This window comes from Plutella xylostella, chromosome 23, assembly GCF_932276165.1.
Source record: "Plutella xylostella chromosome 23, ilPluXylo3.1, whole genome shotgun sequence".
Lineage (NCBI taxonomy): Eukaryota > Metazoa > Arthropoda > Insecta > Lepidoptera > Plutellidae > Plutella > Plutella xylostella.
Genome location: NC_064003.1, coordinates 2,387,082 through 2,413,806, shown reverse-complemented (window position 1 = coordinate 2,413,806; position 26,725 = coordinate 2,387,082). Strand labels below are relative to the sequence as shown.

The following is a 26,725-nucleotide window of genomic DNA, read 5'->3' as shown; positions in this document are numbered from 1 at the left end:
ATACTTACTTTGAGTTTTATCACAAACTGAAATGAAATTCCAACATCTGTAGGTATGCTAACGCAACGCTTTCATAGGAGAACAGAACTAGAGGGGATATGGAGAGGACAGAGGAGTTGCAGAAGAGGGAGAAATCAATTCAATTCTTATGTTGTACAGATCTTGGCATTGTTATTTTTTGTGTAGTGTCAAGTGTCACTTAGTGACAGTGTCAGTGAAATTTTGACGGCATTTGTTTCTGTTCAATTAAAATATCTTTAAATAGGAAGTCACGCAAGCCGCCCTTAACCTAGATTTACAGGTTAATGCAAGATATAGTAGATTTTTCAGAGAACTGTAAACCGTAAACGTAGATGTATAATTGTCCTAGTAACATCAACCAAATAGAGTTTTATATTTTTTTAAAGATGCAAGATCTTGCAAGAGTTCAAACGGCACATAAATAACTGAAGGAAGAATCAGCGCAATGACTTGTTGACTCGTAGATAACGTTTACGAAGAAATGCCTTATCAATTTATTAATAAACAACTTGTTTTTTTCCTGTGTTTATTTTCATTACCTTAGTTATTAATTCAGTGATTTGTAGTGTCTGCTCCCGCTTTCTTCTCGATATGTATAATTCGTGTGTGTTGTTTTTGTTACTGTGTGTTTCTGTAAGTTACATTAATATAATTGAAAAAATAATCCGTATATCGCTGAAATATATTAATGTATCTTTCACGTTTTATCCAACAATTTACATCGTATTTTCAGTTAACACACGGCAACTTGTTCCTTGAAGAGTTGAGGAAAAAGGGAGCTAGTTTGGTACGTAGTAATTTTACTAACACATTTAATTCTTTCGTATTTTCATTCATTTCAAAGTTTCAGTATAATGGCATAACATTAATCGTCGCTTGAAATATTCGTCAGTTTATAATTGTCATTTAATAAAATTTGTGTCCAGGTTCAGGATAAGAAAACCTTTATTTTGGGCAGAGTAACGACATTTTAAGAACTGCAATCAAAATGTCATGTAAAATAACAAAACGTTATGGCTTATGTTAGAACCTTGGCAAGAAAGAAAGTTGGCTAAAGTTGGTAACCTGCGCAGACCTGTCAGTTTCATAATATTTCCGAATCAGTGCTGATAACAGCGTATCAGCGCTGGTTTGCAAAAGGAGAGTAGACTGACTTCTTGTAACCAGCTTTCTTTCTGTATACGGTCTAAGGTATGATGTATTCCTACTGGATATTATTCCTTATTATTCTTTTACAGAAGCCGCTGTCGGCGTGCTGCGACATCCCGGACCTGGGCGACCCCGAGCACCTCGCCGCCTGCTCCAGCCCCAAGCTGCAGGGACCTGTAAATATTGTTATTCTTACCTATCAACGTACAATTCTTATCCGTTGTTTCTTAGCTTTAGAATCTGACACAGTAAAAACTATGTACCTATAATTATTCTATTCTTATTATATCTGTGTGTGTGTTGTGTAATACTGTTTAATGCTCACCACGGTGACAAACCCTCAGCGTTAGTATAGTCAGTCTGGTGTTAGTCATCGACACGCTAAAAAAAATATCATACTGAAACATTTGAATCATTTGTTTAATCCTTCAATCCATACAAGTAACTAAGAAGTTGTCGACGAAGATTCAGTAACCTGTTTACTCTACTCGTATATGTATATCAAAATCTGTACATACATACGACTATAAACCAGGCCTATATCAAACCAACTAACCTCATCATCAACCCACAGTGCAACGACATCCAGTGCGTGTTCGAGAAGTCTGGCTTCCTGGTGGACAAGCAGACGCTGGACAAGGAGGCCTACAGGAGCCACCTGCGACGCTGGGCCGAGGAACACCAGGTACCTACGAATTATTTCAAAACGGTGTGCAAAATGTTAAGAAAATTACTGAAAATATTTGCTTAGCTAGTATCAGTGGCGAAGCTTCTGATCAACAGGATTCCTATGGGCTTCCATTGAGATGCATTAAGTGTAGATAGGTTTGGTTAATATATGAAATTTCATAAGAAAGTACGCAATATTTATCCAGCCACAGCCTTTATTTTTGTTAAATACTCTTTGCAGCGTGGGACGCCCTCCTGCCCACTGGACTGACGATCTTAGGCAGTGGTTGGATGAGGAAGACCGAGGACCGAGAATTGTGGCACTCCTTGGGAGAGGCCTATGTCCAGCAGTGGATGATTATTTTTTGATGATGATGAATAAATTTTTGCCACTGCATTGTTTATTTACTCGTAGTTACAGAAATATTTCGCTTAGAAACCTTTCCTCTAAATAATTATCCATTTAATTTATTCAATCTAAAGTAACGCAAAATAACTATCCCGCAACGCTTCTTGAAACTTCTCCTCACATCCGCCTCCAGGGCTGGTCGGAAGCGGCGGAGAAGGCAGTCCGCGACTGCGTGGACCGCGATCTGCGGCAGTACCTGGCGCACCCGTGCCGCGCCTACGACGCCTTCACTTGCACCGGCATCGCCATGCTCAAGGTGTTCATCTATTAGTAACTCATCACAATACCTCCAGGCTAGCAAAGCTAAGGGCTAGCACAGGGGTCAGGACGCACACATGAATGAATACATGATAAAAGCTTTACATCGCGCTCACTGACTTCGCCATGCTCAAGGTAATACAGGGTGTTCATCTATTAGTAACTCATCACATCTACCCCCAGGCTAGCAAAGCTAAGGGGTAGCATAGGGCTCAAGATGCACACATGAAGACGTGATAGAAGCTTTACATCGAGCTCAATGACATCGCCATGCTCAAGGTGATACAGGGTGTTCAGTAACTCCTCACATGAACCTGCAAGGCTGGAGTACTCGTTGGCGCGCCTACGACGCCTTCACGTGCACCGGCATCGCCATGCTCAAGGTAATACAGGGTGCTCGAGGTAATACAGGGTGTTCAGTAGCATCGCCATGCTCAAGGTAATAATAATAGTAATAACCTCCTAGTTGAATTTCGACCACGACGGCCAATCTCATTTAAGATCAGCCATCGGAGACTAAATTATAGTGCCCAAGTGCGTCCGCAATACACAGGAGCACTCTCTGTTCCGTCACTCTCATAAGCCAATGGGGCGGATTGACCGACACGATTGAAGAGAGCTAGGCGCAAGGCAAGGTAATACAGGGTGTTCAGTAACTCCTCACATCTACCTTCAGGGCTGGACTACCCGTGCCGCGCCTACGACGCCATCACGTGCACCGGCATCGCCATGCTCAAGGTAATAACTACAGCTAGCTAGTACAGGGCGCATTTGAGACGTGAAAAGAGTTTTGCATCGCGCTCACTCACATCGATCAGACTCAAGAGCGAGCGCGACGGAGAACTCTGGTACGTCTTAATAGCGACCTGTGCTACGGGGCTAGGGCTGGACTACCCGTGCCGCGCCTACGACGCCTTCACGTGCACCGGCATCGCCATGCTCAAGGTAATACAGGGTGCTCAAGGTAATACAGGATGTTCAAGGTTATATAGGGTGTTCAGTAACTCCTCACATCCTCTAGGGCTGGTCGGAGGCGGCGGAGAAGGCGGTGCGCGACTGCGTAGAGCGCGAGCTACGGCAGTACTTGGACCATCCGTGCCGCGCCTACGACGCCTTCACCTGCACCGGCATCGCCATGCTCAAGGTAATACAGGGTGCTCAAGGTGATACAGGGTGTTCATATTTTAGTAACTCCTCACATCTACCTCAAGAAGGGGTAGCACGGGGCGCAAGACGCACACATCAAGATGTGACAAAAGTTTTGCATCGCGCTCACTCACATCACCATGCTCAAGGTAATACAGGGTGTTCAAGGTAATACAGGGTGTTCAAGGTAATACAGGGTGTTCAGTAACTCTTCACATCCACCTCCAGAAGGGCTATCACGGCGCGCAAGACGCACACATCGAGACGTGACTAAAGTTTTGCATCGCGCTCATGCACTCACATCGCATGGTTAAGGTAATACAAGGTGTTCAGTAACTCCTCACAGCCACCTCCAGGGCTGGACTACCCGTGCCGCGCCTACGACGCCTTCACGTGCACCGACATCGCCATGCTCAAGGTAGTACAGGGTGTTCAGTAACTCCTCACATGCACCTGCAGGGCTGGTCGGAGGCGGCGGAGAAGGCGGTTCAGTCACCAGCATCACCATGCTCAAGGTAATACAGGGTGTTCAGTGACTCCTCACATCCACCTCCAATACGGCTAGCATGGGGCGCAAGACGTACACATCAAGACGTGACAAAACACAACATATCACACATCAAGACGTGATAAAAGCTTTGCATCGCGCTCACTCACATCACCATGCTCAAGGTAACAAGGTGTTCGCAGTAACTCCTCACATCCACTTCTTTATATACAGTTGCAGATATATCAGCAATATAAATAATATAATTTATCTATACTCACGGCTTGAACTAATGTATCATACCTATATCTTTTCGACAATGTTAATACATAATATTAGTCCCAACCCATTTGTAGCGTATTTATCCAACAGATCTTCCCATAGGTCTTTTCTAAAATTTCCTTTATATTTTATTGTCTCTCTCCATTATAATTTTAAATGATTTCGAAGGTTTTCAACTCAAACCTAATCTAGGATATTTTCTTTCACTTTCAGAAATGTCCCGAAGAAGCTTGGAAGTGTTCTCATAAGAAATGAAGGAGCCCTCTTTACTCATTGTGTAAATTATAATCTCATTATTAAGTGTACAAAGCGGAATTAATAATACAAAATTCTATGTACTTATATAGTCTCACTAAAATATAAATAAATATGTTTTTATCGTTATATCTATCATTAGTTTCAGGTTTCAGTCATTTGAAATAAGTGAAATAAGTATAATTAACTACCTAAGACATGATTCAGAAACCTACCTAGAGATTAACCCCTATTACTATGTAGGTAAGTATATAGGCTTATGTACATTTAATAATACAGTGACCCTATCGTAGTTAACGTTATGTAACAAAATCCACACTGAGCATTCTGTTGTACGAGGTACGAATAAAATTTATCCATTAATTACAAGTAAAGTTTTTTAATGTCAGATTTTAAATTGACATATTCTGAACGTTTATCAACAGTCGATTGTCCCGCCAATAGAACGATACGTCACTTAATCGCGGGACAATCGACTGTTGTTAAACCCTTCAGAATCAGAATCTAAAATTTTGTATCTGGGATGAAAAACAGACAAAGATGATTGTGAACACAGTAAGTATTTGGTCGCAATGACCGCATCGAGACGCGTGCGTAGTTCAAGGTGCGCGCCGTGTCAGCGGGTGACACTAATCACTGACCGTGTGACGCATCTCCTTGAGTACATCCGAACAATCACATTTACTTCTCTGAGTTTTGTGGTAGGCGTTGCGTTAACTAAACAAACTCTCATTCATACAACCAATGGTCATTTTACAAGAGCCGTGCAAGCGTCATCGTGTTACTCGAATTTTAATATTATGTCTGACACAAAGATTCGATCTTCGAGTATCAAGAATCATGATGCCGCTTGCAAGCCTCTTGAAAAGTGGCTGATCATGATCATTTTATTAATTAGGGAGTTATTTTGTACAAATGTAAGTACCTAAGTCAACCGTACCATGTAGTCAGCATCTTAAAGAGGGCCGCAACGCTATGTGCTCCCATTTTCTCGTCTAAACACTACTGTATAATGTAAGTATAGCCGTCGCGTATGGAGCCGAGAGGCGTCCCACGCTACACGCATGTTCTTTGTCTCCTCTCAAGAAACCTTATATATTTAAAAAAAGGCTGTTAGAAAGACGATTATGAATTAACTTGAAATTAAGTATATATCTGCAAATTATCACATAGTACCTATAAGTTGGTGTTTTTCACACAACCCTCTATTAGAGGTAATTCCCCATAATGCTTCTGTCCTGCATAAAAACAAAAGTACACAATAGGTAGCCATGTACAGCAGTTCGATTTTTATTCTTAAAGCCAACACAGAAGGCTTAATTTCCAGAATACACCTGAACATAACAATCTCACACCTATGTGAATCATCCTCATTATTATTGTGTGATTTTATTCAAGATTGCATTCAAATCATTTTAAATTGAGCATAGTTATAAATCGTCAACTACTTGTAATATCGCCTGAAAATCTATATTTCATATCCTGAAGAGCAGAGTTAGACAAAGTTCGCAAAATTATACAATAATTACACAATTTTTGTACAGAGATATATGTTTTACAACAGATATATGTAATTTAACAGAATTTAATTTAAGTAAGTAGTTAATAATAAATATTCGTTATTTACTTTATAATAGAACATCGTTACCATCTCGACACCATGAACTGCTTTTACAAATAAGTGGGTGCCCTATATCCCTTTACTTATATCTAGAATCTAGACGTCTCTACAAACACGTCAGATCCCTATTTCAGTCACGTTTACGCCACAGTGTTCATAATAATCCATTCCTAACGATGTTTGCATTTACTACGCCATCATCGCGTCTAATAAAATAATTGAATACTCTATTATACTAATTAGACGAGGAAACCAATCTGCAATTTATAGTAAGGATTTGTTCTATTTCAGACCATTTTCAATGGTATTTAATAATCAGCATAGCGGATGATTGCAATCGTATAAATAACATTGCAATCCAATCATACTTTATTTCCTAGAACTCGTGAACAACAAACTGTAGTTTACAGTCCACTGTTTGTTTGTATTGGGGTGGTGACCGTTCCATGATGCCTGATATCTAATATCATAGAGAAACACACTTTACCATTGCAATAATGATGAAAAGTTCATTAGTTTTTTCATGATTTGGCAAAAGTTGGCGGCTTTTTCTTAGTCTAAAGTGACTTCATTTGATCCATATTTCCATGGATAACCAGTATGTTACTATGCATGTTTAGAGAACGTTAGCAATCGCCTTACAATTTTGGGCAATCCGCCCCATCCGGTCTCTATGACAATTTATACGTTTCGTAACTAAAATTGTGGCGACTATTTCCGGGTGTGTCGTGTTCTTAACTAATAGGGGGCGGACTTATTGCCAAATATTCGTATTTCATTGGTACTGACGCATTTAGTACAAAAATTTAAAATGTGGTTCCTGTAATTTTTCATAAAGTTGACGTTTTATGCGGTCTATAATCAAAATACATATATTGTCATTGTCACATTTATCACGTATGCTGAACGGAAACAATGATTATACCTCGTAACGTAAGATACATTGCACGCAGGACACACCCCTTGCTGAAATAAGGAAAAAAAATCTGGACAGAATACCTACCTAGCCTAGCTACAGATAGGTATCTAATGAACTCTACGATATGTGAAGCGTTTTAGAACCTAGTTTATTATGAATTACTTAAATGCAAGATCTTAGATAGGTACTAAGAAATACCTTCAAAGTTGAAGTGAGTATGACTTATGACTGAGATATTCTCCATCAGCCGACAAGTAACGCTTAAATAAATAAGTTCTGGAGACCATGAACAGGCAAGCGTATCGTGGCGTGGGGCACCTTCAGGCCTGTTGCCGATGAACCGATGACGACCTAAGACAGGTAGCCGGGAGTGGCTGGATGAGGAAGGCCTAGGAAGGCAAAATAAGTAGAAATAGTAAAGAGCATTTCTTGGGATAAAATGCCTTCCTTTACTAGTGGACCATGACAGATTGATGATAATTATGAATCGACCAGTATCGGTAGTCGGGCAATAGCCCTTTTTTTAGATGGGATTCAAATTCGGGACGTTAGTAAAACCGCTAATACTAATCGTTACACCATATAGTAATTATTTCATGCGAAGTTTGTACAAGTATTTACCGCTTTGCAAACATTGCATTTATTACTGCAGATAAAATAAAGGAAAAAATATAAACAATGGTTTGTTCATAGTGATCACATGCAATAATTATTACTTAATTATCCTTAACGCTTGATGTAACTGTGGGATAAGTGCTCGTCTCCTAAGTCATCACATTATGATGAAAATCGGAAACTGGTTCAATATAGAATACTACCATTTCAAAATAAAATAATGTGAGAAATTATCAGTTTTAGACGTAGTTATGTGTTGTTTGAGACAAGATCAAGCTACGATAATCGACATCCATCGATCCCTAGAACTTAATTTCAGAAAGTAGCTACGTAAGTGCATCGCTGAAATAACCAGTAGCGTTGGAACTAAAATTCAGCAGGTCTTTTTATACATATTTAACCTTAGCGTAACCATAAACGGCTAACATAATTCGCAGAATAATGTAATCTCGAAGCACCAGTGAAAATTAACTGCGTTGAATACATTTAACATGCATACAAAATAATAAACGGTGACAATTGCACAATTATGTCTAATTACGAACGACAATGTCGCATGTTTGATTAGAAAAATCTGCACGGAAGTCCTAGATAACTCACTTAAACTGGCCCTAACAAAATACATAATCATACATTTTTTTATTACCAAAATACCATGAAAACAATAACTAGTATTCATGATGATGAAGGAGTTCACGAAAGGCATATAAACCGTAATTTACACTCACGAGCAATGGAAAAGATTCAGTGACATTATATATCGAACAGCAAAAGTAGTAAACTTTTGTAGAATTAAATACTTTCGGCGCATCCTCGGCAGTCAGCAACTAACGCTATACTGACCTTCTCGTTAGAGAAGTACTTAGTCAAGGAACACTTGATTCTGACTGGCTAATTCTTTTAATTCGTCGACAGACCCTAGATCCGCTTTCATGTTTATCTCGGATACGAAACGGAGAAGATGAGCTTGACCATAGAACAACGCGGACTACTCGGTGTTCATGACAGTTCCAATATGTAGACAAGTAAATCGCAGGCAAAAAAAGTCCCTCCGCTATAAAAACCATCAGTCTTCAAAAAACTAACACCCATTTTACACAATTTATTTACATAATTTCAACAGTTAAACCACCGATTAAACGGTTGTTAGTAAAATTCATTTTCCTAATCGTCGTATGGTGTCGGGCGCCTTGGTCACTTCCCGTGCTGACAATGGCCATGGTCGGCCATTGTTGGGTATAAAACGACGTGAACTCACGGCTTGGAGTCAGTTTCCACCCTCACACGGAACTATCATGATCAGGACAGGATTGTTTGTCGTTTTGTTTGCTTTTGTGCAGGTGAGTTTGAAAAAAGAATTGTTTATTTTTAGTTCAAGGATTAAAATGAAAAGTGACATCACTTGGACTATGAGTTTGATTGGTTTTCAGCTGTAACTTGTTGCATCAACTCTGATTGGTTCTATTCTAAGGTATGGTGGTAGTCCATATTAGAACAGTTGTAGCAAATAAAAAATCTTGTTTCATAATCTATTTAGTCTTTTTTTAACGAAAAACATAAGGGGTACATTTTACCTACACATTATTAAACCACTCACTGTCATGAAATTTTCAAAATTTATTATTTTCAGGTGAAGGTTCTATGCCAAGAGCCGCCCCCACAATGCAGGGGACCACCTCCAGTCAGGGTAAGTTTGTATACATATATTATTAAATATTTACCAACTAAGTACATCAGTTTCTGTTCAGCTGCAATTATTATAAATGTAGATTGGCCATAAGCTCACAAAATATGTATCTAAAAAAGTTCAATTTCTCTAACTGAAATGAGTCAAAAAATCTAATACATAGTAGTCACTAGATTCTACAAGCTGATGTACCTATTTATAGCTCGATTTTCCCGCTCCCAGGTGGCGCCGCACACCTGCTGCAAGATGCCCCAGATCTTCAAGGACGAAGACTTCGCGTCGTGCGGCTTCGAGCGGCGCGGGGAGGGCCCCCCGGCCCCCCCGGCGGGCCCCCCGGCTGGCGGGCCCCCGGCCAGACCTCCGCGTCCTGATGTGAGTACTTCATTGGCATCATAACCACTATTATTCAGGTGATCATGATCTCGGCATTTGCTCTTATGTGCACTCGGGATGATTTACACCACACCAAACAGAAAAAAATAGCTATCATTCACGACAAAGTTTTATGATCTTGATCCGAAAAAAGACTCGTTAATTTATGAATATTAAGTGAGTGGATGAATATCAAACTGCCATATGTCACGTCCACGCAAAATTTGGGAAATGGAGGTTTTTGATTTCTCTATTATTTAATGGTTATAGAACTTGCCCCGTGATTTAATCAGTTGACTTGTGACCTTAAGAATGTATTTTAATAAACAAATCCATTATAACACTCATAGAAAGGCGTAAAAGTTAATAAACAGTTTGGACTTATAGCAGTTTGATATGCCCATACAAGACATATGCTGTTTTGATATGAGTCATAAGGACTTATAGTTGTATGAAAAATACTAATATCATGGGCCGGACTCAGTAAGACTAATATAGTCTATATTCTATTAAATACAATGAAATTAATCAACCAAAATTTATCGGTAGAAAAGTACCTACCTACCGTATTATATTCTACCCTATACGGCCCTGTGTTTACTACGAAAATGCTTTGTGATTGACACGTGGGTTGGAAAAAAGGGGTTTTAAACTTACTTCGACATAGTTTTCTGTCGTTTTTTGCTATACTCTTCAATCTGTTCCTTTTCCGGGCTTTATCAGGGTCCACAATCACAATTTCCTCAACATTTTCATTCATATTCGTTATAACACTGGGAGCACACACCACAACCTCGAAATTCTCACCAAGACTGACGCCATGTTGAAAAAATTACGCTCTGTGATTGGCCGGAATGGACTTGTGAAAATTTGTAATGCGAAACGGTTAGACTTAAAAGGATTTGAAAAAAACTTACTTTTTTAACGGCTTTTTTCTCATGGATGCCTTGCACTTATTGGAACTTGAAGGGCATAGGCAAAAGACATTTTAACGGAGAACACGACCGAATCAAAAAGTCAATTTTTCGGGTAGGTGGACATATGGCAGTTTGATATTCATCCACTCAAGTAGGTATATGTATGTAATATCTTGAACCTATTTTGATTAATTTTATCAGTCTAAACTACATGCACAAGTAGGGAAAAAACTTAATTCGTCAGTATGTTATGTGTGTATGTTTTTTATATCTCTTCTATAGATCCATACTCTCTTTACGCTGAGATACAAATTTCCAATGTATCGAAACATAGATTTGTATCAAAAACCTTTTTCTAATTCCCAGTGCACCAAAGAGGTCTGCATGTTAAAAAAGAACAACCTAATGAAGGACGACGAGACCATAGACTTCGAGGCGGTGGCCGCGTTCATTGACCAGCTTGTCGACGAAAACCCCGAGTTCAAGGACGCCGCGGAGAAGGCCAAGGAGAACTGTGCCAAGGAGGAGCTCCCCGGACCCCCCTTCATCTGTCTCCCGCAACGCATGCTGCACTGCATCAGCACTACTCTGTTGACTGTAAGTGTTCTGTGGAGTTACCACCACCGAAAATGGCTTGTTTGTCAATTCTCATGTAAATTGTATGGATCTGACAGATGTGATGGCAAGCGATTCTGCTTATATGGATTTTTTTATCGCTAATGTGTCACTTAAATTAGTAGTACGGTAGCTGTTTGTTACCTACTTTCTTTTGTTTAGTTTTAAGTTAGTCGATCACCTCGGGCAAGTGTATGCTGAAAGGTGCAGTACTGGACTGACGACCTTAGACAGGTGGTGGGTGGATATAACACTAACAGTCTTAAGGTTTACCTTAGAAATAGTGTTGTGGCGCTCCTATGACCAGTAGAAGACCATTTCGGGCTGTTGATGATGATCATCATAGGCGGACAATCAAGATAAAAATCCTGTGATAATTAATAGGTTGTTTCTAGAGATATTGTGCCAAATAGGCCTGGTCACTCATATCCCTCCACCATGGGTAATCTTACCAGTATGATCCCGAAAGATGATTGAATTAAAAACTTGTTCAGTTCTTGTGATATTCAATTTTATTTTTTTATATTATATAAGTTTTTTTTCCAGAACTGTCCGAAATGGGAGGAAGAAGTCGAAGGCTGCTCCGCCCTCAAGACTCATTTTGAAGAATGCAAGCCCTTCTTCAACCAGTAATGATTGATATTTTGTACCAAAGACTATTGTTTTCGTTGATTTTTACCAGGAGTACATGATGTAAATATACTTACTTGTTTTCTTTTTTGTTTTTCTACTTCAATTTCAGATGAAGGCAATATAAATTATGTACCTACCTACCGATATAAGTTCTACTCGTAACTGAGAGCTCGCAAATGCATGTGTGGGTTGTCAAAATAATCCACAATCAAGGTAAATAATAGATAAACTGTTTATATTATCGACTTTATTCTATGATATGAACTAAAATTACACATAATAATGTGTTCCATTGTGCTTTGACGGACATACGACATAGACATTTGTGTTTATTCTAAACATAATAATTATTGTACCTATTATTATTAACAACATGGATAGAAATTAATAATACAGATGCCGCAAACCAAGTATGTTATGTAAATTTTGCCATATTTGGATAGAACTAGTACTTCACAGTATGCTCAGTCGTATATGTAATAATATTCTAAAGTGCACGTGATAGAGCTATGTTCTAGTTATAATATTTCAGGTATTAAGTTAATAACGAAATTGGGTATATTCATACAATTATAGATATACTACCTACCTTATTATTAGAGCATTTGCACATAATTTTATTGTAATCTTAAATGGAAATCTACTTAAACTGCTAAGTCTAATCTATTATTAATTGAACTTATTCTTACCGGCTAAACTTATCACCTCTCACCATATTAGTTACTGTTCACATAAAACCAGCATGTTCAACACTCGGCTCGCGGCATCCGTAGTACATAACTACATAAACATGTACACCAGCTATTTAGCTATCAGCTGGATAAGAACTGGCAAGTAAGAGCTTGCAAACCTGCCAATATGCTAATATTTAAAATCAAATCTATATTTTCTTCTATGTTGTAATCAAGTAAGCATTTCACTCATATTTGCTACATGTTGAAGATAACTTACACTGAGAATTAAAACATTTGCCAGATAAATACTGTAAATGCTGTAGCTATAACGATGTGAGATATCTGCCCCAAATAATCTACGAATCCACACTTTCAACCCAGTCAATTCCCTTTTTAACACCGGGACTCACTGCACTAATACTGTCACGTAAATGCTCATACATTATTAACACCACATTCATAAAAATATCACACGCGCCAAACAGCTCTCTCGATCACTGTCCGATCTTAGGAATATTATAATTTGAACTACACTAGCAGTCTTTTCACACATGGTTTCACGGTAGGAGCCGCGGGTTGTACCTTCCGACGTAGAGGATCATTCCTGACGGATTGTGTCGGACGAAGAAGAGGAAGGGTCGGTCGAACTTCAGTCTGGCGGGTTGCGCGCTCCTCGTTGGTACCCTCGCTTGCCTCGGGCGGAGGTGCAGCGGCAGATGCATGGCGTCGCCTACATCGTGCGGGTCATGGAAGGCTCGCTGGTAGTCTCTGGGCTCCTCCCAGCTCGCGGCCCATCGCGAAGTCCTCCGCCGTCTGTTAGCGTCCAGCTTCTCGGGGTACTCCTCGATGTGATGCTGCTCCCCGATAGAACCCTCTCCGCATGTCACAAACGTCGTCAGCTGAATCATGTCCGATAGATACAAGTCTTTGGATGGACCATTCAAGCCGCCTAAATCGGCATGCTCGGGGTCAAACAGCTCTTTCAATCCCATCGTCTTCAGTGTCGAAGAGACGTTGAAGACAGATTTGTGGGAGAATCTGGGTATTTGCAGCTCCAAGCCTATACGAGGAAGCAGTGTCCTGAGCAACCTGTTCCAGACTTCCGTAGTAGGGTTCGAGTCGAGCAGTCTCTTTTCCAGTTCTTCTAGATCTTCGGCGTGTACGACGTTGCCTTGCTGGCCGGGCATGAGGAAGAGAGTGCTGACGATGGAGTTGGTGTTGCCTAGGGCGGCGGCGGTGGCGTCGAGCGAGGGGTCGTAGCCGGCCAGGAAGCCCCTCTTGTAGACCACGGCGGGGACCGGCACCAGGCGCCGCTGGCGAACGTTCGGAGACACCACGAAGTACATCTCTCCGTCGCGACCCTCCACTGATGTGCCGGAGCAGTCCGTCTGAAACATTGTGGGAAAAGATTAAGTTTATTGTTACCTCTTTGATTTATAATAAAGTGTATTATGTACTTTTTAACTCGTAATCCAAAATATTCAGATTTAATTTTGTTAACTTTTACGCAATCAAATCTTCATACAATTATTCTTAGCGTGTCAGACATAAACACAATAGCTGGATCAGGGATTTGTCACCGTGTCTGGCGAGAGGATTAGCCAGATACGTTTAATAATATAAGTTGTAATGAATTAAATTGAAAGAATAATAATATTTTACACACCTGGAAGACATTCGTTGATAAGGCAGCTAGCGGAGGTTGCATGGTGATGCTGTTAGTCTTCATATACTCTGGAACTCGGTTCCAAGAATGTCTCTTCACAAGCAAGTTGGTCCGCCTCCTGATGATGTCACTGATCAGCTTGAAGTTAATTTCCTCAACATGGCCATTGTAGAAGTGCTGAGCTCTTTCCTTGTAGAATGACAGGATCTTTCCTTTGTTCCTGTCTGAATATAACTGTCTCACAAATGCAGAAACAACCACACCAGCTTCTGGAGTTGTTTCAATGGAGTCCGAAATGTTTTTCAAGGTGAAATGAGGATTGAATGTAACCATGTCGTCCAGTTTAAGAATGTCATTCATTTCTCCTGAAGTAGCTCCTCTAGCTCCCATGAACATCATAGCCAGCATAGAAGTGATTGAGTAAGGAGACAATACAAAACTTCGCCTCTTTTCAAGATTCTCAGTCATAGAGTGCCAGTACCTGAATGCAAGCTCATTGCATAGTTCCGTAAACTGCGCAATGTCCTCGCCTAAATCTTTAGTAGTTACTTCTAGTCCCTGATTTTCTTTGGAAACTTCTAAGTTTATATTCTTGATATTTTCTTCGGACTCTGATAAGTGATTATTTTCATTTTTGAACTTATCTTTTAGTAGTTCATTACTCTTTGGGGGTTTCACAGTAGAAATAAGCTTCCAAGAGCTGTTTCTTTCATTAGCTAGTTCCTTGTCATCGATGTTAACTTTTTGTACCTTTTTCTTAAATTCATCTATTTTAGGTTTAAGATCCGGAATTTTATTGGATTCTGGCCCGCTCTGTATTTTTTTAGTATCGGAAATAACAGAACTCTCTTGAACAGCAGTTGAGTTTGCCGACTCATCAACTTTGCTAACCGATTCTTGCGGTACGTCAGATTTATTATTTTCTTGGCTAGTTACAATTGTCTCAAAGCTAGTACTAGGAGTAGGACTAGAACTTTCTTCTTGTACTGTTTTATCTTCTTTGTTTACAGAAGTAGTGCTTTCTTGTTTCACAATGGCTTCAGTTGTTGTTGTTGTTATTTCTGTTGCTTTTTCACTGCTATCTTTATTTATAACAGGAATTTGAACAAATTTATCATCAGGTTTATCATTGGTTATACTATTATTATTTTCTATTTTAGTTTTCTCTATCGATGATAAAACAATTTCATTATCCTGAGGAATAGTTTTGATTTCATTAGTTTCTGTGATATTATTATTTAATTGTTGTGTAGGTTCCTTGAAACGATTCTCAACCGTAATCTTATTTGGCGTAGGTCCTGTAGTAGTTGTATCTTGAACTTTTTCGGTGCTAATAATAGATTTCGACGTTGTGGTTGATAATGTTGGTTCTTCATTCATAGGCTTTTCAGTATTTTGTATAATATTTTGACGGTTTTGGTTGATAATCTGGGAGAACAAGTCATCCATAGATTCAGATAAAATAGGATCAATAGTAGTAGCCGCACTTAAAGGTGCTTCTGGAGGTGGTGCAGTTGCATCAAGTTTGATCTCTTCTTTATTTACATTACCCGCATTAGTTACTCTATTGTCGGTTAGTCCAGCTGATGATGGGGGGTCTATAGTAGATATTTTGACAAAGTTGTCAGCATTATCTTTGATATCATTGGGAAGTTCAGTTGTTGTTTTATCGGAGGTTTTAACGTCGTTTATTTCTATTTCTAAATTTTCTTTACTTTCCATGTCTCCTGCTTTGTTGCTGTCTAATAAATTACTGGTAGTAGGAATCGGTTCATTGTCTAGTTCTGATGCAATTTGACTTATGCTTTGGGCAATATCAAAGAATGGAATTATATCATCGCCTTCATTTGAAACGACTTGTTCTTTATTATCTTCCGATGTTGGTATATTCACAGCTAACATGTTTTCAGTGGTTGACAAGGTAGTGGAAGGCGATACGGATTGAGTTGTAATAGTAGTTGCATTATCAATTCGTTCAAATATAGTTTCCTGTGTAGTTGTTGTTGGAGTCAAAGTTGACACAATCGTAGTTTTAGGTGGTTTATAAGTCGTGATCACAGGCTGTTTAGTAGATAATGGTGAAGGTGTAGTCAATTTACTTGTAGTCACAGATCTTTTCGTAGTACTTGCGAAGGCAGCGGTTGTCTTTACAGATTCAGTTGCTTTAGTCGATGTGCGCTCGGTGGTCACATAGGTCACGGTGGAAACTGGTACAAAAGAAGTCTGTTTTTCTTCAGTAGTCATTTTCTCCGTCGTAGTTGATGGCTTCCTATTTAGGTGTGGTGACTGAATTTTACTTATAACTGGTTTTTCAGTTGTTAACTTTATCGGTTTAGGTGTCAGCTTAGCTGTAGTGATCTTTGGTTCTTCAGTTGTGCTTGGTTCTGGTTTAGCAGTTGTAGTTGTCTTAGGTTTCGGGGTTGTAGCAGAACTTGTGGGAGCCGGTCTCTTTTTAGTGGTCGTCGTTGGTTTTTTTGTGGTTGTTGATGTAGTCCGTGGTTTGGGCGTTGTTGTAGTTGTTACACGTGCTTTAGGAGTAGTGGTAGTTGTTGTTGAAGTGGTACGAGGTTTTTGGGTCGTAGTTGATGTAGCACGAGGTTTAGCAGTTGTGGTAGTGGTGGTGGTAGTGGTAGTAGGGCGCGGTCGAGGGGTGGTTGTGGTAGTGGTGGATGTAGTGGTTGGTTTGGAAGTTGTCGTTGTGGTAGTAGTAGTTGTTGTTGTTGTTGATGTGGTTGTCGGTTCAGATTTATGTGTAACATCTCTTATAGCTTCTGTTGTGATATCCAGCTCTTCGTACTTTGACGTGGCTGCACTACTGCTCAGTACGTGGTTGGTGCCTTCCTTACTCAATGAGTTCTCATCAAAGTCCGCTTCGACAGTATCAGTTTCTGGAATAGCGTGTGAATTTGAAGATTTATCAGGAATTATTTCAGCGCCAGTGTTACCAAAAATCGTTGGCAAGATTAAACTCCACGAATCAGATACATCGGGCGTGTCTAAAGCGCCATGAGTTGGTGGGTTGTTCTTTTGGGCTTCCATTTGAGCTTTAAGTACATTCTGCACATTGGTCACTACGTTATGCACCTTTGTGTACGGAGCTTGACTGAAGTTGAACGAAATATTAGGTTGTTCTTCATTCGCAAACGTAACTAGATGACCATCGGTTCCCTCTCCTGCTGCAACTATGGCTTGTATCTCTTCAAGTGTCATCAGTCTCTTCACGAGTTCTCCAGATTCGTCGAAAGTGTAGAATTCGTATCGGTCTGGAGTCAGCAGGTTGCTCGGACTGCCGACTGGAGATGGTCCGTTTGATGGCGGCGGGATCTTGTTGCCGACTGCATCGGCTATGAAGGGCAGCTTCGATTTCCTGGAATGGGAAAGATTGCTAATGAGTAAAATGAATCTGAATTTATCCAAATGTCGAAAAATGTGTATAATATGATGATCATGTGAGTTTGATCTATTATTTTGAAAATAGGGATATGTTTTAATTGAATGCAATGGTATTTATTCCACTCACGCCACATCACACCTAATAACTTTTTAGTTTTCATGTGAAGTGCTAGCTCTTATGTATACTCCCGCAGGCAACAGGACTGCTACCGAACATTAGCAATTAACCATTCATACGCAGCGTCGCTCGCTGTCAAATATCTGTCAGATACATACAAGTTACGTCAGATTTGACCAGCGAGCGACGCTGCTTATTCATTATCATCATCATCACGTCCCCACTAGTGGGGCTCGAGTCTCCTTCCAATGAAGGAAGGGTTTCCACCACACGCTGGCCTAGTGCGGGTAGGATTGTTAATTGATTATTTTCAGTGGTGGTAACCCCCCTGGGTACCAGGGTAGCAGAAGTAGCACGGAGTCCTCACCTGTCCTCAGAGTCCTGCGCGAGCACGCAGGCCGCGGCGGTCAGCGCCAGGAGCCACCGCATCATACTGTCCCATGCGCAGCCAACCCTGGAACTGGAGACATAAAACTGATTAGATTTTAAGTGGCAGAGGTATAATAATAAGAGGAAGAAACGGTAACCGTTAGGGTTGACCAACATCGGAAAAATTTACAAGATCTAGAACTACAGATTTTGACCCCCTAAATTGTGACTAACACCCTGTAAAATATGATTTTATTATGAGGAGCCAAACGATAGTAACATATGATTTAGATAAATATGTTTTAATGTCCCTTCGACCCTAAATTACCATGATTATACATGGATCCTTGTAACTTTGAAGAGCTATTGCTCATTGTTGTTATTATATCATTCGTTAAGCAAGGAATCTCAGGCGCTAATCAATATTCACTCTGAATCCCTTTACATCATTCATTTAGATTATCTCTGCCTCTGCTTTGTTAATAATAATAACAATATTTCAAAATATCAGACATATTAGGGTTTGCTGCTGTTGTAAGTAATCTGTTCGTGTCCCGTTATCCTAGCTCAGGTCACGAAGTACCTAGAAAACATAACTCTGAGCCTAGATCTCACTATCGCAACATAGATCACCTGAGCCCCGTAAAGTACCAGCTATTACCTCTTACTTCTGTGACATTACCCAAAAACACCATTTAACTGCAAAGAAAGTGAACTATCTTGAAGCCCGATCTGTTAAACTATGTCGATTTACGGTAAAATGACAAAAAATACAGTAAGACTTGCTAATAAGAGCGGTTTTCCCAGCAAACTGTTAAATCGTGACAAATTATCACTTTTTAAACGTTTTTTTCTAACTTTACGATAAAAAAGATTTTTATTTAAGTTATCTTTGAGTAAGATTTATCAATGGAGTTAGGTGCCGCCATGTAGATCGTGATAGTTGGTGAAATATATTACTTTCATAGAAAGAAAGAAAAAATAGACGTAAAGAATGGCGCAAGTTTTCAACATTGCAGAATATTTCACTATCTACCTATAATATTATTAGAATCTCACTGCTCATATTCACAGTAATAATAACGAATATTACAGACAAAAAAATACGCTAAGAGCATTGCTCAATCGATTTCAATTAAAGTCCAATTCTGGACTAACTGCATATTCAACACTTCAATTTCATAATTGAACCGTTGAAATGTATTCTCTTTTGTTAGTCGTTGCACCACGAGGCTTGTGAGAAGAGGCATGCCTAAAATTAGTTTATTTCTTACATTTGATTGACAGTGACATGCCCGATGTTATGCAACTTGGAAGTGGGTTACAGTAGGGTCGTTTCTTAACAATGGAATAGGCTTAATTAATTCGTGATTTTGCAGTGCAGACCCGTTTATTTTATGGTGAAAATCCATAATGAACGAAAAGTGTTTCTACTGCTTTTATGTGAGTTTGTATGTCTATTACGGATAGCTGCGATGATAACTCTACTCTTTTTGAGTCATTTTTTTATATACTGTACTTAATACATACTGTAATCATTTCTTTCAGGAGGGCCTCGTCTACTTTCCTACTTCGTCCACTATCCGACATTGAAAAAAAAACTTATAAATGTAAAGGAATTTTAATACTCAAGTGACGGAACTCTACTTATTCGCTTCTCTATAAGTCGACGTACTTCCTAGCTCCCGAACTCTAGTTCCGTTGTATCGTAATAATTGCCAGTCATCACGACACGGCTCGCTCATGCATATTTTTATTCATTTAGGCTGCGAATCGACAATGCAGTGATTTAAACAAAACGTTATTAAATTTTGTTTTTTATGGAAAAAAATACATTTTCATTTTATTACGCTTTAGGTTTACCTACCTTATGCTAATATCCTTAAACCACATGTATGCGTTATTCCTGTTTTGGAGATTGGTTTCCTAAAACCCAAGTGTTTCATTCATTATTATGACAATAAATTCAATAATAAAACATCAAAATTCAAAACAGTGTTAGGGTGTAGGAATGATTTTTTTATTAGGCTTAAGTTACTATCTCATAATAATATATTGTAATATTTCCTCTAATTTAAATAAAGCTTATCCTAACTATTATTAAATAAAAAAATTGTGATCTGTACAAAATGTATGAAAACAAATATTGCTGAATTACCTATTAAAAATAAAATATTTTTATTAGTATTCGTCAGGTACCACACCGAGGCAAAGTTCCACGTGAGCTTACTGTTGAGATGAGAAGAGCTTTTACATACTTTTATATTGGTTTCCATAATCTACGATTAACTTATAACATTTCAGTTATATTTGTGTAAGTACTAAAACTTAATTTCATAACTGTATGTTTCGCAATGTCTACTCTGTCAATTATACATTACCTTTAAACACAACGTCGGATAGCATTATGTACAACAATATCTATGTAAAAGGTATAATATAACGCGCTAAAAGCACACATACTGCGTAGAATATAGGGATCCGGAACATGCTAAAGCACTTAAACGCAAAGCAATTTAGCTCCTCATATCATATTTCTAAAGTTGAGTGAGAGATTTTTTATTTAAACCACGCTTAGGTGTCTTTTACTTTCTTTTGTAAGTTGCATTATGAAAAGCTTAAAATGCTTTCTAAGTTTAATGAATAGTGTACGTATGACAACAATAATAAATAACTAGTTGTAAATGTTACAAGTAATGTACGAATAATCCATGATTTTCCGCTAGTTCTTCTATGGATATATATATATATATATATATATATATATATATATATAAATAAGGTTGGATAACTCAAGTACTATCGGCTAAATTTTAGTGGCCACGACCTCATTAGTACAATAAGATGTCTCTTGGGCCACTTAATTAGTTCAAGATTCATCAAAGCACAGATTTCAAGTAGGCACTGTTATACTAAATATCATGGTAGGTTCCGCCACTAAGTACCAGGGAAGATAACAAAATATCATTCTATACTGGTATGTACCTATGACTTTCGTAAATAAAGTTATAGTGGGGTAGGTACCTATTTGTACTAGAGTTAAACCTAAGTGTAAATTTTAAGCTAAAACTTTTTTTACCATTTAGTTACATGCCAAGAGTTCATTCAGACTGCAAGTAGTTCAGATTTAAAGTCGCAACCACTGCACATTGTACAAACACGCATTATCCAAATCCACTGGCATCGTCACCGAGATATCTCTACTACAAGTAGCACGGACGCTCAAAGACCTTAAACCACTGACCCAGTTGACAACGAATTTAAATACAATGCAAAAGAAGCCAAAATAAACGTGCAAGGGGAAACTAGGGAAATATAGCATTACATACAACAAATACACTATTCTGTAAACTATTTTTAATATAGTTACAAGTTAAGATGTATGACAATATGCTGTATTCAAATAATATGAATCCGATATTCCAAACAATATCAACGTTAACACAGATAACACCTGCCTTTTAATAAAAAAAAACAATCTATATCCACATTTCATTCATCAGCTCGCAACTCGTAAGCTCCTAACCCAAAAAGTCAACAACCGAAAAAGCCACCAAGAATCAAAAGTGAACACTTCACGTTTCACACGTATGGGTGTAGAAGTGACCCAGTTGGCAGGTGGCAGAGACAATGGCAGCAGGTTCGAGTCTCGGCGGTGGCAGGTCTAGGTTGAGTGTAAACGTCGCCTAACGGTGTTTGATGCCTGTCGCACGCTGACGCGGGAGGGCCGAGGCATGAGAGGTAGAGATTGTTGTGGATATTTTTATTTTTATTTTATTTGGAAAGCTAACAACTTTAAGTACAGAGATATAAACATTATATTAGGTATCATATGAGTTAATAACAAGCTTTCACATATAATTACAAATATAGGTACTAAGTAGGAGAGCGTATTATTGAGAAAGAAGAAGAAGAATGAAAATTCAAAATCATTTATTTGTGACACATAGGTTATAGACAGGGTTTAACAAGGTCAAAACTAGTATCATCTATGGTCTACCATAAAGATGTACAAATTTAAAATATTATAAAAGTGACTTGAAAAAACATGCAATAATTATTAATTAAATTAATTAAAAGAAAGAAAGAATAACTTTATTTGGATTAGACAGCAAACTTTAAGGCCTAGCCATGAAAATTTAGACACATTATAAACATTATGAAAAAACATTTGTAAGGCCTTATTAGGTATTTTTTTTTATAATTATTTCAAGGTACTTTTCGAATGCCCTTATCTAAACCACTGTCAATAAAATTATTATTGTGAATGAAACTGTAGGAGCAATAATAAATTGCATTAATTTCCTACGATTTATCGAAAAAAAAAATAGTTTTTTATTATTTGCAAACTTTACTTTAGTTACATAGACGAGAAGATGATTATGTGACAAAGAAAGTGTTGGAAATGAGACCCGAAGGAAGGCGCAAGAGAGGAAGACCAAGAAAGACGGCTTGATTGCGTGAAAGAAAATATGAGAGAGTGTTGTAACGTTTCGCCCTACCTCCTGCCTAACTCCTACATAATGGATTTACTAAGAAGATATTTGAAAACACCTAACTAACTTGAGTGAAATAAGAGTGAAACAAATACTGTTTTGAATTGGCCATGAAACATCCAGTGAACCCCTACGTTGTGATGTAACCCAATAAACGAAAGATAGTGAATTAAATAAAACTATGACCTAGAACTGATTACATACTTCCTACCTGCCTATAATTTTTGACCTATATACTACAACTTTAATGTACAACTTTTATTTGTACGATAAATACATATTTACAGGTAAGTACATAAAGATGATAAAATAGATAATAATGTTTTTTGGTGTTGGTTAATAAGGGAAGCCCCTCCATACGCTTTGTAGGCCTTGATCACTACACCCGATTGAATCAATATATAAGACTCTAAAATAGATAAATAATAGCAAATATTCAATCGGAGCCCTCGTGGAACACAACCATTGACTTGGACATTCCTCCGACCAACTTATTAATCACTTCCCGTGCTCCTAACCTTATATATTTACATGTTTTATATTTATTTCATGTAAATAAATCAACATGAATACATGTTATCAAAGCTAAGGGGACAATTTTATTTATAATCATAAATTAACTGAATCTAGAATAGTTCAATAATTTATAGTATAGTAACTTTATTAAATCATGAATTTCATAATAGATAAGTATTTGAAAATATAATAATATGACTCTAATTTTGTAGCCAAGTGGGAAGTGATTTATTATTTTAAAAGATTAAATATATAATATGAAATAGTGAATATTCTTTGATCTTATTGGAATATAGGATAATTGTTATGATATAGTGAATATTATATAATCTTATTCAAATATATTATAAATAGTTGTAATAAATATATCCTAGCTAACTTTATTCCTACTATATCCGTGCTATCTTTATCTACATTAGAATTTATTGATTTAACAAGGAAACAAACACTTCTATGGGTAAGAATTTACATAACTTTCTGAAAATATGCAAATTGGACAGGAATCTGATCTACCTTCAAGCCATTTGTATTTATTGAGCAATATAGGACCAGAAATGATTTAGTTTAAGTATCTAGGACCCTTATTTGTGATATCTTGACACTTATTAGAGTAAATTTCTCCGTCAATCAATGCTTTCCCTGCGCTGTTACTTGTTTTTAAACTCAAAGTCAAATAATCTTCTCTGCCATATAGATACTACAATAAATCATCTTTGAAAAGTTTATTTAAGTATGTATCTACTTTATTCTTTGAATAATTACTATAGCATAGATTCTATAGAAGTATTTATTTACCTAATGAAAAATCAATAATTTGAACAAAGAACCATAGAACAAATTTGAAGGTAGGTGTATATTTTTTATTTGATAAGAATTTATTATTTTTGAAGTGAGATCTATTGTCAGGTTTTAGTTATTTGATAATCATCATCATCATCATCACCAGCCCGCATCTACCCACCGCTGGGAATAAGCCTCAGATATTATTTAATTTATTATTTGTGATAAAGTAACTACTTTCCCCATCCTAACCATGAAGTTACCTGCCTATTTGTTGTGGGTAATGTGTAGGTTTTCTCTAGCTAGCTAAATACTGGATGAGCGACGTAGGAGACCTTTAGTGTACCTATCTAATCCCTATACCAGTGTGATGGGAATTGCAGCCGTGGGTTAGCGTCCTTCAAGAAATAAAGTGTAGGTATAACTTCTCAATCATATACGAGAGACAAAAAGTAAATACGAGTAGAAAGGTGACTTAGCTTCGCACACGGTGTTCCGCCTCGGCTCCACGCGCCTGGTCCTCAAGCTCCCACGGCACCGATCACTCCCTCCATCTGACCGTCTGCTCACCACGGCTGCTCACAAAAAAGTGAAAAGTGCCCACGCGCTGCTCGCTTACGTGGATCTTATCCTCTACCCTCAACTCGCCGATATCAATATTAAGGCTCACCTACACTCAGAATAATTATCTTGATTATTCTGTGATCCGAAATCGGTACAACGAAGCTTGGCACGAAGTTAGCCGACACCCTGAATGATTTAATAGACAACTTTTCCAAAAATCCCACGGGAAAACCCTTCCAAAGCGCAACAAATCCCTCGGAACATCCAGTCGTAGTTTAAATTCATTATTTGCGAAATAGTTAATGTTTCGGCATCGATGGAACATTACATTCAACCCCTTATATTTTTGTAGTATCGCAAGTATATTATAATTGAGATATGGAAAAAATATACACAATAATATACACCACCCTTTATTTTCGCAAATATCAAATTCATTGAATTTAAACGATGAAAAATTTGTAAAAGGAAATTCCGATCATCACCTCAATATGTCTGTGTGTATGAGTGTAAAATGACTCAGATGATTAGCCAACAAGATCCCCAGAAATTATCAAAAATCATCGACCATCCCTATTATTATTTATTATTTACATAACTATTGATCGAATACTTAGTAGATTATTCATGCTCCAATAAACCGGGAACAAGGGGATACCCTGTCGATCAGAAGGATCCAATGCTAAATGAGAAACCACAAAACCTTAAATTTATTTTTAAGAATTCTATAGCATCTTTAACACGCCCTCTTAGAGCACGAACTCTCCCACGCCCTATGTTTTCGACGATGCATCATCAATAGAAATTAATAAAGTTCAAGTCTCATTCTAACAATCCCCAGGAACAATGTCCACCAATCTCCGAGCTTGATGTAGAGTGTAGAATTATTACTTATCACTTTACCAAAACTAGAAAGAGAATTATTATTGTGAACCATTATTGCATTCATGTTTACAACTGATTCACAACTTTTCAGTCCCTCTCCAATTCAGCAAAATGACAAAATTTGTGTTGAAAATATATATTTTTTTTCTTTAAGTAAGTAAGTACATGTTGAGTATAGAATATTATGAAGATACTGTACAATACAACAGTATAATTTGACTATGCTGTCCTATCCTAACACCAAAATCTTCATAAATATTCTCTTTTGTATAGTGTTGTGTGATTAAGGTGAAATCGGAATCTTTCCTTCAGCGCAGGAGAACAGCCATGATATTTTACTAAAGCCACTTTCACTTAACTATATGTTTGTAGGTATTATTTTTTCAATACATAGGTTCTTAGATATTCAATTCACCACAACTCTCATCCTCTTTCTCTGATTCACGCCACTCTAATAAACATCAAGGCCTTCTTCCTCCCCACTGATTAAATCAATAAAATATCATGTATCTAATTATTAATTTTCTTTTCTATCATTTACCTACCTAAATTGAAAAGAAAATACATCTAGTTTATTTACACTTCGATCAGAATGTGTTTTTGGTGTAAAGTGTATTTGTTTTCCGTCATGATCAACTTTTGTTATGTAGATATTTTCTAAGCAAATTGTTTCAAAGTAATTGTTTTTTTTTTTGTGTAAAGTGTAGTGTGTCGTGTGGAGTCTGTAAAAGGTACTTTGTAAAAACATCTATAGCCTGTATAGACGTCTCATGTGTTAATGCGTGCATAGCTAACTTCAATAATAAATCGACTAAAGCGTTTGTACCACGTTTGTGCCCGAGTAGAACCGCCTTTCTTCGCCAATTTACTACAAAAGCAAGACTAAGAGTGTATGGTGTGTAAATTACTTGAACCAATTTGCACACTACTAACTGACGGTCCGATACCCATATCGCAGGCTCTGCCTAATTTAGGGTCGGATGGTCGTGTGTGAGATATCCCCACATATTATTAAGTTAGTAGTTTTAAAAAAAAAGTTAACTATTTATTTTATAAAAATCTTTTTTTTTCTTTTAAGATTTTACTCAGTTTTTTTTTTTTTAATTTTTATTAAAATACTTATTACATAAGTAGCAATAATTCTTGTATCTACATTAGTTGATCATTTGGAAAATATTTGTGAAATAAAGGTAACTTTTGGAATAAATT

The 26,725-nt window shown here is 37.7% G+C and overlaps 3 protein-coding genes across 5 annotated transcripts in view; 2 read left to right on the top strand and 1 right to left on the bottom strand.

Moving 5' to 3' along the window:
- The first annotated feature begins 504 nt into the window (after nucleotides 1-504).
- Nucleotides 505-4,805, top strand: LOC105386094. Of its 2 annotated transcripts, none has more exons than XM_048629570.1 (6): nucleotides 505-654; nucleotides 755-808; nucleotides 1,260-1,346; nucleotides 1,745-1,855; nucleotides 2,382-2,504; nucleotides 4,635-4,805. In XM_048629570.1, the coding sequence occupies exons 1-6, from the start codon at nucleotides 613-615 to the stop codon at nucleotides 4,674-4,676; spliced, it is 459 nt and encodes a 152-aa protein (XP_048485527.1). In that variant the 5' UTR covers nucleotides 505-612; the 3' UTR covers nucleotides 4,677-4,805. The 2 variants fall into 2 exon arrangements, with proteins under 2 accessions (XP_048485527.1, XP_048485526.1); XM_048629569.1 differs by lacking the exon at nucleotides 2,382-2,504 and adding an exon at nucleotides 3,528-3,650 and having other exon boundaries at nucleotides 506-654.
- Nucleotides 4,806-9,057: 4,252 nt separating this feature from the next.
- LOC105386095 lies at nucleotides 9,058-12,124 on the top strand. 2 transcript variants are annotated; one of them, XM_048629567.1, is made up of 5 exons: nucleotides 9,058-9,171; nucleotides 9,462-9,518; nucleotides 9,741-9,890; nucleotides 11,174-11,404; nucleotides 11,957-12,124. In XM_048629567.1, the coding sequence occupies exons 1-5, from the start codon at nucleotides 9,127-9,129 to the stop codon at nucleotides 12,053-12,055; spliced, it is 582 nt and encodes a 193-aa protein (XP_048485524.1). In that variant the 5' UTR covers nucleotides 9,058-9,126; the 3' UTR covers nucleotides 12,056-12,124. The 2 variants fall into 2 exon arrangements, with proteins under 2 accessions (XP_048485524.1, XP_048485525.1); XM_048629568.1 differs by having other exon boundaries at nucleotides 9,063-9,171; nucleotides 11,969-12,124.
- Nucleotides 12,125-12,285: 161 nt separating this feature from the next.
- The window catches only part of LOC105386098 (mucin-5AC), a 57,391-nt gene continuing 42,951 nt past the window's right edge, over nucleotides 12,286-26,725 (bottom strand). The window contains exons 2-4 of the mRNA XM_011556592.3: nucleotides 18,274-18,366; nucleotides 14,396-17,762; nucleotides 12,286-14,117 (exon numbers count right to left, since the gene is read on the bottom strand). Of these exons, the coding sequence (XP_011554894.3) occupies nucleotides 13,287-14,117; nucleotides 14,396-17,762; nucleotides 18,274-18,338 (4,263 nt within the window). The 5' untranslated portion in view covers nucleotides 18,339-18,366 and the 3' untranslated portion in view covers nucleotides 12,286-13,286. The remainder of the gene's footprint in view (nucleotides 14,118-14,395; nucleotides 17,763-18,273; nucleotides 18,367-26,725) is intronic.